At 48.0% G+C, this 18,474-nt stretch overlaps 1 protein-coding gene across 2 annotated transcripts in view; it reads left to right on the plus strand.

The window, feature by feature from the left end:
- Positions 1-18,474, plus strand: part of MKS1 (MKS transition zone complex subunit 1) — a 389,790-nt gene that overhangs the window by 316,160 nt on the left and 55,156 nt on the right. For both annotated transcript variants that reach the window (XM_078679578.1, XM_078679577.1), the window contains exon 12: positions 1,811-1,881. In XM_078679578.1, coding sequence (XP_078535704.1) covers positions 1,811-1,881 — 71 coding nt within the window. The remainder of the gene's footprint in view (positions 1-1,810; positions 1,882-18,474) is intronic.

An 18,474-nucleotide genomic window follows, 5' to 3' on the forward strand; every position in this document is an offset into this window, starting at 1 on the left:
GGAAGCATGGGACACATTCAAGCATACCATAGCATTACTGAGGAAAACAGGTGATGCGTGAAATTCTTGCAAACGTTTCTACCATGAATCGCTCAGGCTACATTCCAGTCATTGGTTTTCACCCACTATGCCACCTGAGACAGAAACCAACCATATGCAAATCCGTTGAAATAGTTACCCTCTTTGTGGAAGTCAGAAGTGGGAGAAGTGTTGTACACTTGATAACTGCTGAGGATATATTTAGCACTAATATGTTTTTCACATACTGCCTGATAACACAGTCTTTGCCACTATAATGATAATCAATTTATTGTTGTTAAATGGATGGCCGGCTGCACTGATACCTCTAGGATTCAGCCTTGTAACTTTCATGTCACACACATCAGCAATAAGTGCCTGCCTCTGAGTTGAAACTGATATTTCCTTGATTTTAGCTTTGATACAATAAGGAGCAGCCCTAGTCTGAGCCTTCTCCAGCAATAGGGATATTGTCTTTTGGCAACAGTGCCTCTCCTCATGAACACTACATAGATGTAGGGAATGCAATGGTAGCTAGGGATTATGTGCAGTAACGGTAGCAGTAAAGCAAAGGGTAGGACAAAATCTACCATGTGAAACAGGACAGTGGCACACCAGTCTGCTTGTTGAGCAATAGTCAAAGCCTGTGCATTCAAGATTTGGAATTGGGGAATATAGAATTGTGGGGAATATAGAATTGTGGGAATATAGAAGTAGTACATTTGAGGTGGCCGGGAGACTGGTGACAAAATGAAGAAAGGTGGATGGCATGCTCCGGTGCTTTTCTTATATTTGTAGTGCTTATTATGTTCTTCATGTGCATTTCTCACTTTTTTTTAATTACCAGAGGAGACTCCTCAATAATCAATTTCACAACTTCAAAACCACCCATCCTGTAGTTCTTTTATTGATGATCTCTGCATAAATAACAAACATTTCATAATTCTATAAACCACAACTCCAACATCCGAATGACCATGTTTCACCTCTTTTCAAAATTGTACCGCTATATTGGTTTTGCTCCTCTTACCTGGTCTTTGTAGGGGATCATGCAGATGACATTTTTTTTATCTGAGAGAGGCAGTGATTATCATCTCCAATTCAAAATGGCTGACACATAAATTCAAGATAATAGGGGCTGTGAGTACATTAATGGAGAAACTGCATCCTTTTTAGTTTGTCCCAACTGCACCAGTGTTCTTTCTAGCAGTTCTTTATTCTCTTTCCTTTTATCTTTGATCTGTGGAGCGGGTGCATGCTTTGCATTTATGCCACTGCTGTCTTCTTGCTGAGTAGTCTATTCTTCTCCAGGACTGCAGTGGAATGATCCAGTCATCCTTACATGTTCCAATTGTCGTTTTTTTTCCAACTCGTACTCTTTAATTTAACTCTACTGGAAGTCATCTGTTTGTTGGTGCTATTTTGGTCCCAGATACCCTTCTTCATCAGGTTTATGTGGAGAACAACACTTGCAATTGAGAACATATCTTGAGGTTTCAAATATATAAATTAATATTTTTATGGCTGAAGGCAAATTGCTTAGTTGGATCAGTTATGTTCCCCTCCTTCTGCCAAAAGACAGTTGAAGGAAACCTTTTTATGGTTCTATCACAACTTCTAGATCTTGACAACTAATCGATCTGTTAATTGTCTTCTTCTGTGTCAGTAATAATCTCATGCTCGCATGAAATGTGATTTCTCCCTATGCAGTTTGTTAAGTGTCCTTATTTTGTTACCTGTCTTTCACTTCCTATCCCATCTTCTCACTCTCTCCTTATTTCTTCCATGACAGATTGGACAAGTCCGCCATTTCAGCAGCTTTCTGGTGTAACTCAGACCTGTTCCAGCAAGACCCTGGGCCGGGTAAGAGTTAGAATACAAAGAGAGGGAAAGGGCAATGTTTTGTAGAAGGGATGTAAAGAGATGTGTAACATGTCCATAGCTAGAACAGATTCTAGCCTGTCTTTATATATAACTATACTCGCTTCATGCAAGGCTCTCTAGAGGTGGTTTATACCTTGCACAAGGTAGCACTAAGTCTACCAGATTGCTCAATATAGTATCCATGGTTGTTCCTGCCTGTAACAATTGTTATTATGAGGTGGATTATCATTTTCTTTTCCTTTAAATCATTCACGGATCATCTACATTACCCAATGTTGATCTCCAGCAGTAGATTGTCCATAGCGCCACACACTTTTTAGGTCGAGCTATTAAATCCCGCAGGGATTAATTAGCTCGACCCAATAGCAGGGGAACAAGCTCTCTTGACCAAGCGGATTTCTCCGCGGATTTCTGACAATGCATGTTAACTCTTGAAGCACAACGCTTCTCCAGCGCGCTCTTGGCCTCGCACACCACATCAAAGGCTTCTGCTCCCCCTCACTCACACCCCATCCCCATATGCTCCTTCCTTCCCTCCCTCCCACTCGCTGGCTCCCCCGCTCCCCCACCAGGCTCTTGAAGCGCGACGCTTCGCCAGCGCTTCCCTCCCACTCCCTCACTCACTTCTCCCCCGCCCCCCATCCCCATCCAACTTGTTTTCCTTGAGGGCTTGACCTGCTAAATACCGGGTTCACACAATATCTGCAAATTGTATAAATGTGACCCCTGCACAAGTGGGTTTTGAGGGGCTGTATATTATAGGTCACTCGAAATGACAGCCAAAATCTGTCCTTATCTCGCGAAATAACTGGGACATTTACTAAGAGAACATTTTATATGTTTGTACGACCACTTTCTAATGTTCGTCTTTTCAACGCTGGCCCTGTTTTTAACGTATATTCATAATTCATGCTGACTTTGCCCGTGTTGCAGCTGGAGCGCCACTTTTTCTAAAGCGCCAATGCCCTAAAGGCATGATATTAGTTTACATTGCCTGTGAAATGTCAAGGAGGCGTCTCACCTGAGGATTCAACGACTCTTGAAACCCGCACAAAAGCATCTGATGTTCTGTTCCACATCACTTACACAAAATCGCAGTTTGGTGGACTAGCTCCCCTGTGCTTTGATGTGCTGTCTACCTGCCTGCGCCTGCTGCGTCACTGACAGCATGCCTCTCAGCATTCTCCCCTCGGAGTCATAGCTGCCTGTCACTCTCTCCTGGGCTTCAGACGTCTCCATTTCATGCTCAGCTTTGTCGGCAGTATCTGTCTTTTCATCGCATCCATAGCGCACTCTGTTGTGCGATAAAAGTCAATTAGCCAATTATCTGTCGCCCACCGGGAAGCAACTGATAAGAGACCTGTGGTGTCTGCTCTCGCGACCCTTAGGCGCTGTTACCACAGGCCGCAATCAGCAGCAAAAACATTGCAAATGGCGCCACTACTGGTCAACTCTACTTTTGAAAAAGCAAAGTTGGTTTCATTTAATGTATGTAGTTTACATTTATGAATCAAAGATGAACGTGCATTGTGATTGCCCTAGGGCCTCCTTGAGAAGTCATGAATCCTAAAGAAAACAAGCAATATGTCTGCCCTTCTCGAGCATGCATTTTTTAAATTTACTTTTTTTGTAAATGTGCAATTATATTTTAAAAACTGATAAAACGTATGAATGGCACAGTCTATAGCTGCTAGTTTTTGTAGGATTTGCAGGCCTGTGAATATTTAACCCTTATTGTTCCCTTTCATCTCCAAAAATCGAATAGATGCCTTCCAGTGTCGAGTAGAACACATTTTTAACTAGAAAAAAATAATTGCAGTACATGCAAATCTCCAATCTAGCCAGCGGGGAGGTCAGCACATGGGGCAAAAGAGATGCACGTAGCGGCCGCAATCAAGCAGCTGCCTCCTGCTCACAGCTCCCAACCAGCCAGCGGGGGTCAGCGCATGCAGCACAACCCTCCTCAGCACTCCAGAATACAAGGGAGCGGCGCCGGCACACACCCGGTCCCAGCAGTGAGCCTCAGTTGGCCTCACGCGGCCCAAGAGCTTACAGATCATGAGTCAGCAGTCCTTGGCGGTAGGGAGGGGCAGTGGTCACCTGTGGGTATGCATAGGTGGGATTCGCCGTAGCCATCCCTATATCAGTGATGCAGTGAAGGCACAATTCCAGAGTGGGCGCCAACACAGCCAACAACCCCAGAGTGCCATTGTACTCCCCGTACCCCTCTGGTACGATCTGAACGAGGCACAGGGAATCAGACTACACCATCAAACTACACCATCAAACTACACCATCCAAATCAAAATCCTATATCCAAATCCACCCTCCAAATCCACCCTCCAAATCCACCCTCCAACTACACCCTCCAACTACACCCTCCAACTACACCCTCCAACACAACCCCTCAACGTCACAGCACCACTCAATGCCACAGCACCACTCAATGCGACAGCACCACTCAGCGCACAGCATCCCTCAACGCCACAGCATCCCGCAACGCCACAGCATTACTCAATGCCACTACATCACTCAATGCCACAGCATCACTCAACGCCACAGCATCCCTCAACGCAACAGCATCACTCAATGCCACATTATCACTCAATGCCACAGCATCACTCAATGCCACAGCATCACTCAGCACCACTCAATGCCACAGAACCACCCAACACCACAGGACCACTCAATGCCACAGCACCACTCAATGCCACAGCACCACTCAATGCCACAGCACCACTCAACGCCACAGCACCACTCAACGCCACAGCATCACTCAACACCACAACATCACTCAGCGCCACAGAATCACTCAGCGCCACAGAATCACTCAGCACCCCTCAACGCCACAGCACCACTGAATGCCACAACACCACTCAATGACACAGCACCAGTCAGCGCACAGCATCCCTCAATGCCACAGCATCACTCAACGCCACAGCATTACTCAACGCCACAGCATCACTCAACGCCACAGCATCACTCAACACAACAGCATCACTCAACGCCACAGCATCACTCAAGGCCACAGCATCACTCAACGCCACAGCATCACTCAACGCCACAGCATCACTCAACGCCACAGCACCACTCAGCGCACAGCATCACTCAACGCCACAGCATCACTCAACGCCACAGCATCACTCAACGCCACAGCATCACTCAACGCCACAGCATCACTCAATGCCACAGCATCCTCAGCACCACTCAACACCACAGCACCACTCAACGCCACAGCACCACTCAACGCCACAGCACCACTCAACGCCACAGCACCACGCAACGACACAACATCACTCAACGCCACAACATCACTCAGCGCCACAGAATCACTCAGCACCCCTCAACGCCACAGCACCACTCAATGCTACAACACCACTCAACGACACAGCACCACTCAGCGCACAGCATCCCTCAATGCCACATCATCACTCAATGCCACAGCATCACTCAACGCCACAGCATCACTAAAGGCCACAGCATCACTCAAGGCCACAGCATCACTCAAGGCCACAGCATCACTCAAGGCCACAGCATCACTCAAGGCCACAGCATCACTCAGCGCCACAGCACCACTCAGCGCCACAGAACCACTCAACGCCACAGAACCACTCAACACCACAGCACCACTCAACACCACAGCACCACTCAACACCACAGCATCACCCAATGCCACAGCATCACTCAGCGCTACAGAATCACTCAGCACCACTGAATGCCACAGCACCCCACAACGCCACAGCACCACTCAAAGACACAGCATTACTCAAAGACACAGCATCACTCAACGCCACAGCACCACTCAATGCCACAGCATCACTCAACGCCACAGCATCACTCAACGCCACAGCATCACTCAGCGCCACAGCATCACTCAGCGCCACAGCATCACTCAGCGCCACAGCATCACTCAGCACCACTGAATGCCACAGCACACAACACCACAGCACCACTCAACGCCACAGCACCACTCAATGCCACAGCATCACTCAACGCCACAGCATCACTCAATGCCACAGCATCACTCAATGCCACAGCATCACTCAACGTCACAGCATCACTCAACGTCACAGCATCACTCAACGCCACAGCATCACTCAGCGCCACAGCATCACTCAGCGCCACAGCATCACTCAGCGCCACAGCATCACTCAGCGCCACAGCATCACTCAGCACCACTGAATGCCACAGCACACAACAACACCACAGCACCACTCAACGCCACAGCATCACTCAACGCCACAGCATCACTCAACGCCACAGCATCACTCAACGCCACAGCATCACTCAACGCGACAGCATCACTCAAAGCCACAGCACCACTCAACGCCACAGCACCACTCAACGCCACAGCACCACTCAAAGCCACAGCATCACTCAAAGCCACAGCATCACTCAAAGCCACAGCATCACTCAAAGCCACAGCATCACTCAAAGCCACAGCATCACTCAAAGCCACAGCATCACTCAACACCACAGAATCACTCCGCACCACTGAATGCCACAGCACCCCACAATGCCACAGCACCACTCAATGCCACAGCACCACTCAATGCCACAGCACCACTCCACGCCACAGCATCACTCCACGCCACAGCATCACTCCACGCCACAGCATCACTCCACGCCACAGCATCACTCCACGCCACAGCATCACTCAACGCCACAGCATCACTCAACGCCACAGCATCACTCAACGCCACAGCATCACTCAACGCCACAGCATCAGTCAACGCCACAGCATCAGTCAACGCCACAGCATCACTCAACGCCACAGCATCACTCAACGCCACAGCATCACTCAACGCCACAGCATCACTCAACGCCACAGATTCACTCAACGCCACAGATTCACTCAACGCCACAGATTCACTCAACGCCACAGCATCACTCAACGCCACAGCATCACTCAACGCCACAGCATCACTCAACGCCACAGCATCACTCAACGCCAAAGCACCACTCAACGCCACAGCACCACTCAACGCCACAGCATCACTCAGCGCCACAGAATCACTCAGCACCCCGCAACGCCACAGCACCCCGCAACGCAACAGCACCACGCAATGCCTCAGCACCACTCAATGCCACAGCACCTCTCAACGCCACAGCACCACTCAGCGCACAGCATCCCTCAATGCCACAGCATCACTCATGTCACAGCATTACTCAACGCCACATCATCACTCAATGCCACAGCATCACTCAACGCCACAGCATTACTCATGTCACAGCATCCCTCAACGCCACAGCATCATTCGACGCCACAGCATCACTCAGCACTACTTAACGCCACAGCACCACTGAATGCCACAGCATCACTCAGCACCACTGAATGCCACAGCATCACTCAGCACCCCTGAAGGCCACAGCATCACTCAGCACCACTGAAGGCCACAGCATCACTCAGCACCACTGAAGGCCACAGCATCACTCAGAACCACTGAACGCCACAGCATCACTCTGTGCAACCATTCAACAACAACTGGTACTAATATGTTCTCTCAATGTTTCAAGCTTTATTACAAATGTCACAAAAAGATTTTAATATTTCACTTCTGTTCTTGGATTTTCATCACAATAAAATACACTGAACATAATCTTCCCAAAAGTTATTTACAAAAGTTCAAGCTATTGTCATTATAAATTACAATAACTTTTATGTAAGTATTAATTATTAAAAAAAATAAAAGCCATTGTTTTTTGTAATATTAATACATCTTAGTCATGTAAATACAACACATATTGCATTACAAATGCTATAGGTGTCACGTTTACGAAAGTTAAAACTATTGGCATTGTAAATGACAAAGCTATTAATTTCGCTATTTTCAAAACCAACACATAAATAAAACAAGCATTGGAAATGCAATAGGTCTCGCAGCATTAGAGTTAGTGCATTTAGAATTGTTTATGGGTTTTTTGTTGTAAATCTTTTGCATTTTTATTTTTTGTAGCCAATGCTAAAGAATTACAAATCAAAAAAGCAATAAACATTTGTAAAAGCTTTAACTAAAAATCCTGTGAGACCTATTGCACTGTGTGAGGGTGAGGTGTTGAGGGTGAGTGGATGCGGTGGTGGATGTAGTGGTGGTGGATGCGGTGGTGGTGGATGCGGTGGTGGATGTGGTGGATGCGGTGGTGGATGTGGTGGTGGATGTGGTGGATGCGGTGGTGGATGTGGTGGTGGATGTGGCGGTGGATGTGGCGGTGGATGTGGCGGTGGATGTGGCGGTGGATGTGGCGGTGGATGTCATGGTGGATGCGGTGGATGTGGTGGTGGTGGATGCGGTGGTGGATGTAGTGGTGGTGGATGCGGTGGTGGTGGATGCGGTGGTGGTGGATGTGGTGGTGGATGTGGTGGTGGATGTGGTGGAGGATGCGGTGGTGGATGTGGCGGTGGATGTCATGGTGGATGCGGTGGATGTGGTGGTGGATACGGTGGTGGATGTAGTGGTGGTGGATGTAGTGGTGGCGGTGGATGTGGTGGTGGATGTGGTGGATGTGGTGGTGGTGGATGTGGCGGTGGATGTGGCGGTGGATGCGGTGGTGGATGTGGTGGTGGATGTGGGTGTGGATGTGGTGGCAAGATTGATTGGTGAAATTAGTACATGCAACCGGAGTAGTTACAGTCCTGTAATGAATGTCTACTGTTGGATTTATAGCTTATTAGTCGGGTCTTGCTATTATGAGCATCGTTCAGCTTTATCTGAAGTCTCATTTGAAGCAACCTCTCCAACCCACTGATGATAGCTTAATTTGCTTTGCAAAGATTTGTAATTGCTCTGTCACTAAGTACATCCTAGAAGAGATGTTGCATCAAAGTAATTACAACACTGACTCGCCAGAGATCAAGTTGTAAAAACCCAAGATGACACAGAACTAAATTCTAAGATGATAGTAAAATCTATTAAGAGTATCCATCCATCCACTCATTCACTATGAATTCTGTTATGGAAGATGTGTAAAATGCTTCAAGTTAAATACACAATTTCTCTCTCATAAGATGGGGAGTAACTCATTTTAGGGACTCTTCGGGATTACATTTTAGGTTAATATAATGTAAGTAGTAAAAAATATACTTTTTATTTTTGCTTGCTTTGTTTTGATTAGTTTTATAAATACTAACAATAAGCCCGTATTTTTTAAGCAATTCAATGCAACAGAAAATGCTCTTAACAGGAACACAGAACGCTGCTATCAAGTGAGTAACCGCTAGATGGCAGAGCGTAGATGAGTAAAGTACAGGGAAGACAGGATGTGTTTAAGTGCCACTCCTCCGACTCCAACAACGAGGTGCGAGACTGCTAGTTTCGGCTTGGACGAGGAGTTGTCCACTAATAGTTAATCAGTCTAACTTCCAAACACTTCCCGGGCAGAGAAAAACACCGCGTACTGTGAAACGGACCACGGGCGGCAACAGGTAATAAGCACCGGCAAAGCAGACACAAGCTGGTGCGATCGTTACATTTTTAAAAATGTTTTTCCTGCAAGCCTAAACCTCTTTAAAAAAACAAGAAGCAGGAAAAGTAAACATGTCACCACCAAAACTTGCCAGACTAATAACACTGGCAGTAAGAACAACAATTCCAAAAATAGAAACGGCACATTTAATTGTGAAAAAATTTGACTTTGTGTTGTTTCTTCCACAGAGGCGGACTTGGAATAGGTGCAGAAACACTTTTCAAATTACTGTAAAACGTACACACGTATATAAAAAGAAGGAAAACAAGAACATCGACAAAAGAACCAAGACGGAGGGAAGAGAGGGGAGGGGGGAGGAGAAATGCGACACGGCGGGAAGGGGCAGGCAGGATGACTCAGGGGAGGGGGCGGAGCGGCATGTGGGTGTGAACAAGCCGGGCCTTTGAAGTGAAGCTCAGCTTCACTTCAAAGGTGTCGGAGGAATGCGGGCGGCTGTGCACGCGCTTTTAAGCTCAATGCACATGCGCATTGAGCTTAAAAGTCACGGGCACTGCAAGGAATCGCCACGATTCCTTGCAAGTTAGATAAAGTGTGGATGAGCCCCTATAGTCTCGCTTGCTCGATGCGCATGCGCATCGACAGGCGAGACCTAAAAATTGTCATTTACAATACCAATACATCAAACTTTCATAATGCGAGACCTATTGCATTGCAAATGCTTGTTATTAGCGGAGATTGTGGTAAAGCGTTCCATAACAATAACGTTTTCAGTAACCAGTTCTCTTTACAAGAGGAAAGCTGTCTGCTATCCCGAAAACAGTGCAGACCACAAATAGTCCAGCCCTTCACATAGTAATTTTGCTCATCAATGCCTCATCACAGTAGGATCCCTGAAAGCTTTAACAATGGTGGTTTCACTCAGGAAGCGGAAGCGAGTGGTGGAGGAAGAGTGAGGAGTGAGAGTAGGGCATATAGGCTGCTATAGAGTTGGTACTTTCTGTGCTCTAGTCGGAGCTTGCACGAGGCCTGGAGGAGTATGTGACTGGGTGGTGGGGCGATAAGTGAGGCAGGTGCCAGGTTTAAAGCGCCAGAGCATTAGAGCCTGACACAGTGGTTAATTTGCAAAACAATAAGTGAAGGGCCCGCGTCAGGATGCAGCAGCAGCTTGCACCATCCATTGACCCTGTCAGAGCTGCCAGTTACAGTACCAACACAACTACTAACCATTAGACTCCTACAAGTGTGACAGTTCATACTATTCAGTGCCCCCAAAGGGGTTGGCACTTATTAGTGATGGTTAATGCATATTAAATTAATAAACAGATGTTGTTGTGCTCATACCCAAATATGGCAGACAGCGTCACCATGTGGTAGACTCATAAGTGCCAGTGCCGAGCACCGGAAACCACTGGCTAAATTTAAGTAGTGGACCCTGACCCTGGTGGCGAATCTGTGTTTGCCTCTGCCTTTGCCCACCTAGTGCTCAGCTCGCCATTCAGTTCAGCAAATGGGCCACTGCTGCTCTGGCAACACTGTGGATCAGTTCCTATTCTCCCTCGCCCCGTCTGTTGGCTGACAACCCGTCTAAGGTTCAGGCATGCATGAGTCACACCTCTCAGCCTCCTCCTCACACGTCATCCCTAGTTTGTACACATCATCTCCAATGGGCACGTGAGAGCGACGTGTGGGAGGTAGCGACTACCTTGCAGTGTTAGGTGCTACAGGCTAGAGAGGGTGGCAGGTGCACGGCGGCAGTCGGACTAGGTACCGGTGCGGCTTGTGTTCTTTTGGAGCCCTGTTTCCATAATCCGTGTGGCTGCTGGCTCATCCCTTGCTCATCACCTTGCACTTTTGCACTGTCGCACTCTGCTCACATTCTCAAGGAAGGACTTAGGAGGAGTAGTACGGATAATAGTGGAAGCAGAGCAGAGTCTGCTGACGGCAAGTGGATAGCTTGAAGAGTGGCGAAAGAGCGATGGCCTAGAGGTGTCAAGCAGCTACCTTAGCACAGTACTGGGGAGCATTCACAGAGTGTACTGAGGAACGTTGTTGAAGTACTCCATCCCCGGGATTGCTCCCGGAACACTGTAAGAGGATCAGCCCCGGGGCACTTTGGTATTACAGAAGGGGCCGCGGACACTTGTGCGTCCCCTTCCGTAATACCGATAGCACTGGTGCACATAAAGCTCCAGCGCTATATTCAGGGGACGTTCCCTCATTTGCATGCAAATGATGGAATCCCTTGGCCTCTGCGCTCGCAGCCCTCTGGAGGGGAAAAAGTGTTCCTATGGACCATCCCCTTGCAGGCAGGTGCAGTCACTGACTGCACACACCTGCAAGAGAATCTCCAATCCCCGTTAACGGTGTAGGCGGGTTGCCACCTGCACTGTGAAAACACGGAGTGGCTTCAAAACAGTTGTTCCGTTTTTCACATAAATGTGCTGCTCCCGGGGTAGCAGGAGTTTGTGGCTGCCCTGAGGGCAGCGCATTCATCCTAATGCGGTGCATTTTCCTTCATTGCACTGGGCGCACCTTTCAAAAGATGCGCCCAGCGCAATGAAGGAACATGCGCCGCATGTATTATGCGGTCCCTGGTGCATAACACCTAAAGACTATAAAGCAGAGGTAGTAATTTAGCACAATCCTGACTAAAAGCGTAAAAAGCTATTAAGTAATTAACAAGCAGGCCCTAAACTAGCATACAATTAGTACAGTTAAGACCTACTGTGCGTTAAGAAATGCGTTCTGAAAGAGTTCAGTCAAATCCTATAGCAGAAAATAAGCGCAGAAGTTCGTAGCACAATGTGGTAAACGTACAAAGTCTGCACTGCATGCAGAGTGAATATGTAAAGGAAACAAATTTAATAAAACCTCAGTTGAATGAATTCTACTACATCTCCGAGTACACCAAGGATTTTTACATTCTTTTAACCACTGACTCCTCATGCACCTCCCCTTAGAAACGAAAATGATACGGATCAATAAATGCATCAAAATCTCTCAACAACCCTGAGAAAGGAGTCAAGATTAACAGCTAGATTCATCATTATCCAGTTTTGCGAGTCCTTAATAGCGATTCATAAGGAATCGCTATTAAGGACTTGCAAAACGGGATTCATGTAGGAATTGCAAAAAATATTACGATTCCTACATCTTCCTGATTTGCGATTAGCAAATTGCTAATCGCAAATAAGGAATAACTCCCCATTCATTCCTATGGGCCTACAGGCCCATAGGAATGAATGGGGAGTTATTCCTTATTTGCGATTAGCAATTTGCTAATCGCAAATAAGGATGCGATTTCAAGGGTGCCAGGGGTGTCCAAAGGACACCCTGTAGCACCCCTGAAAAGCAAATTTACACAGGTGTTGCGCACACACATGTCCAAAGAACATGTGTGTGTGTAACATGCAACTGAGAAAAATGCACTAAAGTGCTTTTTTCTATTTTTTCGCTATTTACCACGAAGTCAGACTTCGTGGTAAATAGCGGCCAAATATTGCGAATTCGCAATTTAAAATTGGTTAATGAATTGCATTTAAGGAATCTCAAATAGAGATTCCTTAAATGCAATTCCTCGCAAATATGCGAATTAGCAAATAGCGATTTTTGCATTTGGGATGATGAATCCCAAATGCAAAAATTGCGCTCGCAAAGGGCCAGATTCTGAGAAACAAACGCTTATCATCATTTAAGGCTAAACCAAGCAATCTACCCCATATAAAAAATTAACAGTTATGTATGGGCATTTGGGATGAAAACCTTACCCTCGCATATAAAATGATTAAAAACGAAGTCAAAACTGACGTAAGGACTTGTGAGTGTTGAACAATTTAAAACCTAGCTGCGCCTAATGGAAGTATGGAGGACTGGCTGGAATGCAGTGTGTAGGACAATGGCCCATTAACCATTCTCTAGCGAAGATATCCAGGAAATTATCCCCAAATCACACGCTGACTGCGCACCAGTCCCAAATGGTCTACCTAAGGAACTATTTGAAAAAGACCCTGAGCTCTTTCTGTGCTGATAGGCTCAATGTACTTTACATACATATTTTACAAACAAGAAATTCCTGAGTCTTGGAAGGGTACGATAATTCAGCCAATTTAGAAAGGTGGGGACACAACAAATCCTATCAATTCCCGGCTGACTGCACTGATTGATGCAGAAGCACACCTGTAGTGAACCGACCTCGAAACCTGAGTATATAAACAGAGTATTATCCCTCTGAATCAACCAGGATTCGATCGGAATCAGGGTCGTGCATCGAACCTGTTGGCCATCTCCATGTTAATGACCCATTCAGCCCAGACACACTCACCTTTGTATGTGTGTTTTTTCGATTTCAAGGAGGCATTTGATAACATTTATAGAAAGCACCTCTGGGGAAAGTTAAGAACCTTGGGTGCCCCGCCAAATCGTCTACGAGCGAAAGAACTAATATATTCTGAAACTTGGCTGCATTTGAAAATAGAAGATGACACCCTTCTCCCAAGGAAGATATCAACTACAGAAGGACTTAAGCAAGAATGCGTCTTTGTCACCCTGCTTTTTAATCAGTTCATCTATGATCTTACAGGGGAGCTCGAAACAGTTAATTTACCCTCACCGAAACTTGAGAATAAATGCCTGTCTAACCTACTTTATGCAGACGATTTGGTACTGTTAAGTCATCAAGGGTGGGCCTATAGATGCCCATGAGTGCCCTCTTTGAATATACAAGGCTAAATAAGCTGGATGTGAATCAAGAAAAGACAAAATTATCATCTTTGGGAGAAGAATGAATCAACTAGGCTCATGGCATATGGGAGAAGCATAAACATAACAAGAGGGGGAGGGAGAGATAGTGGATTCAGTCTCCCCTGGTAATTCGTATTAACAGATTGGAATCCACCTAGAGAGTGGTAGTGATCCCTAAAGTGATGGGGAGCACACAGTGTTGTTTAAATGCCCCTCACACACCAACAGGCCCCTTGGTGTCATGCTTCATCATCGGGGCCTTCGCACCCCTCTACGGGATGCGGCGTGCTACGACTCACGGATACGCAGGAGCACTTAGTAGTGAACTATGTGTATGTGTGTGAAGGAATGTGAGTGATAAGGTGAGGTGAAAAGGTGAAAGATAAAAAATACCTGGCTCGTAGGAAAAAAACTATTTATTGTATCCTCGGCTGGTATTGTTAAAAAGGTGCAAGGTGAGGTTGACAAATATACGTATTAGGGTATGTCAACCTATGAAAAGCGTCGACATGTTTCGGAGTACTGGGACTCCTTCTTCAGGACGGGGATCTGCACGTTAATCCCCACCTTACTCACATGGATATGAAAATGTAAATGTAAAAGGGTAATTTACCAAAAAACTAGGTGAAATGTACCTATCAGTGTTTCTTTGTAAGCTCTGTTGCGCCCAATTGGCGTGAGTAGAACCTGTGGAATACAAAACACACAGTAAACATCACAGTCGGACGTCCAGGAACAAGGAAAAATATAAAGTCCCTGTTATTTTAGGGTATAAATGAACCAGAGTTGTGGCCCAAGGACCCTGTGAAAAAATGCTTAAAAAAAGACACACACTTGACAAAGACATACACGTAGTGGAAATACGCCAAGATATCGGTCCCAAAGGACTAGCTGAAAAAGAAGGAAAAGTCTATATAGGAGGCTTACTTATAGTTCAAGATTCTCTGACCTCATGAGCCCAGGCGTGGTATTGGGGGAATCCTTCCTTACTGCTTAATATAGCAACCTAAAGAATGTTAAGGGTAGGTTTTAGGTTCAAATAGTAGTACGAGGAGAAAAAATGGATGGCCCTCGGTTCTGCAAACAAACTCACGGTTACTGCACGGTCTAGTAGACTACCTTCCCCTCAACGCGGCTCCGACGAAGTGGAGAGTCAGGTTGAGATGGGGCTTCTTATATACTGCCGAACGCATCAATTAGTGATTTAAATTGGAAGCGGAAGCCTGCCCTTACATGGGTTTAGTGCGAAAGGGAGGTCCGGTGATGCGCTATGGACAAGGGCGTGAATCGTGGTTAGACTGCGCATGTGTTAGGGATCAGCGCGCCTATACTCGCGCATTCGTGTTCTCTCCCCACGCCGTTCCAAGGCGCATGCGTTAGAAACAGACGCTTAGGTCTGCGCATGCTCACAGAGTGTGGGGTGGACCTTGGGCGATTGGTTTCGAGTCTTAATACCCAGGATAGCGTTACTTGTACCCATTCTAAACATTACGGGGGTATTATGAAAAAACACTATGGGGGGATTTTTAAAGACAACACAGTAAATTGTCTCGGCGTCTGAGCCGATCGGCGCCGAGACGAGACGGTGCCGAGACGAAGTACCGACGGAGAGCGCGGTGCTTCCCCTTCACCCTGAGCCGTGGCCAGGTGGGGTGAGGTGCATACATCTTCCAAGTGGGCAGTTTCCAACTTGGAATGGTGAAACTACCGATACAGACATCTAGTGGATACAGGTGATCCAAGTATCGGGTTTGAAATTTATTTATAACCTTGAGCACTTTTTTCTTTAAGAGCACTAGTTCGTAGTAGCAAATAGTGTATAGTGGTCCTGATGAAAGCAATGAAAACTCATGTCAATTATTGCAGAAACATGTTGACCCTAGAATACATCAGATGATCCAAGATTAATTGGGTTGTCCCTGTCTACTTTTTAATATTGGTAGAGTGGGTAGCAACAGAATAAAGTTACGTTCAGCACCCCCTCATCCAATTTTATTTCACACACATTTTCTCTTGTTTTTTCACTATTTTTTGCACTACGACATCAGTCCCCTTCCTTAATATCCTCTCAGCTGAGAAGTAGGACCACCTTAATCTATTTTAAAGCAAACCCTTCCCATTTGTTCTACTTTCCACTTGGCCTATTACCTTATCTTTAGCTATTTCTGCTGCACCATTCTCGTTTTTAATTATTTTTCTTCAATCAATCAATCAATCAATCAATCATGTCATTTGTATAGCGCACTACTCACCCGGGAGGGTCTCAAGGCGCTTGGGGGGAGGGGTATGCTACTGCTCGAACAGCCAGGTCTTGAGTTGTTTCCTGAAGGCGAGATGGTCCTGGGTCAGCCGAAGGTGGATGGGGAGGGAGTTCCAAGTCTTGGCAGCTAGGTAAGAGAAGGATCTTCCTCCGGCGGTGGCTCTTCGGATGCGTGGTACGGCTGCGAGGGCGAGGCTGGTGGACCGTAGCTGGCGGGTGGGCGTGTAGAAGGTCAGGCGGTCGTTGAGGTACTTGGGGCCCAGGTCGTGGAGAGACTTGTGGGTGAGGAGCCGGAACGTGATCCTCTTGTCGACGGGGAGCCAGTGCAGGTTCCTCAGGTGGCTGGAGATGTGGCTGCGTCGGGGGACATCCAGGATGAGTCGGGCGGAGGCATTCTGGATGCGCTGGAGTCTTTTCTGTAGCTCGGCTGTGGTTCCGGCGTAGAGGGCGTTTCCGTAGTCCAGTCGGCTGGTGACGAGTGCCTGGGTGACAGTCTTCCTGGTCTCGGTCGGGATCCAGCGGAAGATCTTGCGAAGCATACGCAGGGTGTTGAAGCACGATGAGGAGACGGCGTTGACTTGTCTGGTCATCGAGAGGGAGGGTCCAGGATGAAGCCCAGGTTGCGTGCGTGGTCGGTTGGCTTGGGTGCGGTGCCCAGGGCTGGGGGCCACCAGGAGTCGTCCCAGGCGGAGGGCGAAGATCCCAGGATGAGGACTTCCGTCTTGTCCGAGTTCAGTTTCAGGCGGCTGTCCTTCATCCACTCGGCGACGTCTTTCATCCCTCCGTGTAGGCAGGTTCTGGCGGTGTCGGGGTCTCTGGTGAGGGAGAGGATCAGCTGGGTGTCGTCGGCGTAAGAGATGATGTTGAGGTTGTGCTGGTGTGCGATGGCTGCGAGAGGTTTCATGTAGATGTTGAAGAGGGTGGGGCTGAGTGAAGATCCTTGCGGGACGCCGCAGATGACTTCGGTGGCCTCGGAGCGAAACGGGGGGAGGCGGACTCTTTGTGTTCTTCCGGCGAGGAACGAGATGATCAACTCCAGTGCCTTCTCTTGGATACCGATGTTGCTGAGGCGCTGGACTAGGGTGCGGTGGCAGACCGTGTCGAACGCAGCGGAGAGGTCCAGGAGGATGAGGGCCACTGTTTCCCCCTTGTCGAGCAGGGTCCGGATGTCGACGGTGGCTGCGATGAGGGCGGTCTCGGTGCTGTGGTTGGCTCTGAAGCCGGACTGCGAGGGGTCGAGGGATCCGTTCGTCTCGAGGAAGGCGGTCAGCTGTCTGTTGACGATCTTCTCGATGTCTTTAGCAGGAAAAGGGAGGAGCGTAATGGGGCGGAAGTTTTTGAGATCGGTGGGGTCCGCTGTAGGTTTCTTCAGGAGGGCGCTGATCTCGGCGTGCTTCCAGCTCTCCGGGAAGGTGGCGGTGTTGAAGGAGGCGTTGATGATGTTCCGGAGTTGGGGTGCGATGGTGGAGTCGGCCTTGTTGAAGACGTGGTGTGGGCAGGGGTCGGTCGGTGATCCGGAGTGGATGGTGTTCATTGTGCGGGCTGTGTCTTCGGTGGTCACCGTGGTCCAGGTGCGAAGGGTGGAGGGCGTTGGTTCGACGGTTGGGTGCGTGGGAGGGGCGCTGAAGCTGTTGTGGATGTCGGCGATCTTGCGGTGGAAGAACGAGGCGAGGGAGTCGCAGAGGTCTTGTGACGGAGTGATGTCGTTGGTGCCGGTGCTGGGGTTGGAGAACTCCTTGACGATAGTGAAGAGCTCTTTGCTGTCGTGGGCGTTGTTGTCCAGTCGTTCCTTCAGGGATTTCTTCTTGGTGGTGCGGATGAGCTGGTGGTGCTTGCGGGTAGCGTGTTTGAGGGCGGTCATGTTGTCGGTGGTCCGGTCGAGGAGCCAGGCTTTCTCGAGGGTGCAGCAGGTCTTCTTGGAGTCCTTGAGGTCGTCGGTGAACCAGGATGCCTTCTTGCTTCTGGGTCTGCTGGGAGGGTTCTTTAGTGGCGCGAGGTCGTCGGCGCAGGCGGTCAGCCACTGTGTGAAGTTGCGGGCTGCTTCGTTGGGGTCCGTTGTGTTGGCGGGTGGGCTCTGGCTGAGGGAGGTGGTGAGCTGGTCTGCGGTGATCTTGCTCCAATTCCTGTGAGGTACCTGTTGCGGGTGG

The sequence above is a fragment of the Lissotriton helveticus genome, chromosome 3_1, assembly GCF_964261635.1.
Source record: "Lissotriton helveticus chromosome 3_1, aLisHel1.1, whole genome shotgun sequence".
In the NCBI taxonomy this organism is placed as follows: Eukaryota; Metazoa; Chordata; class Amphibia; order Caudata; family Salamandridae; genus Lissotriton; species Lissotriton helveticus.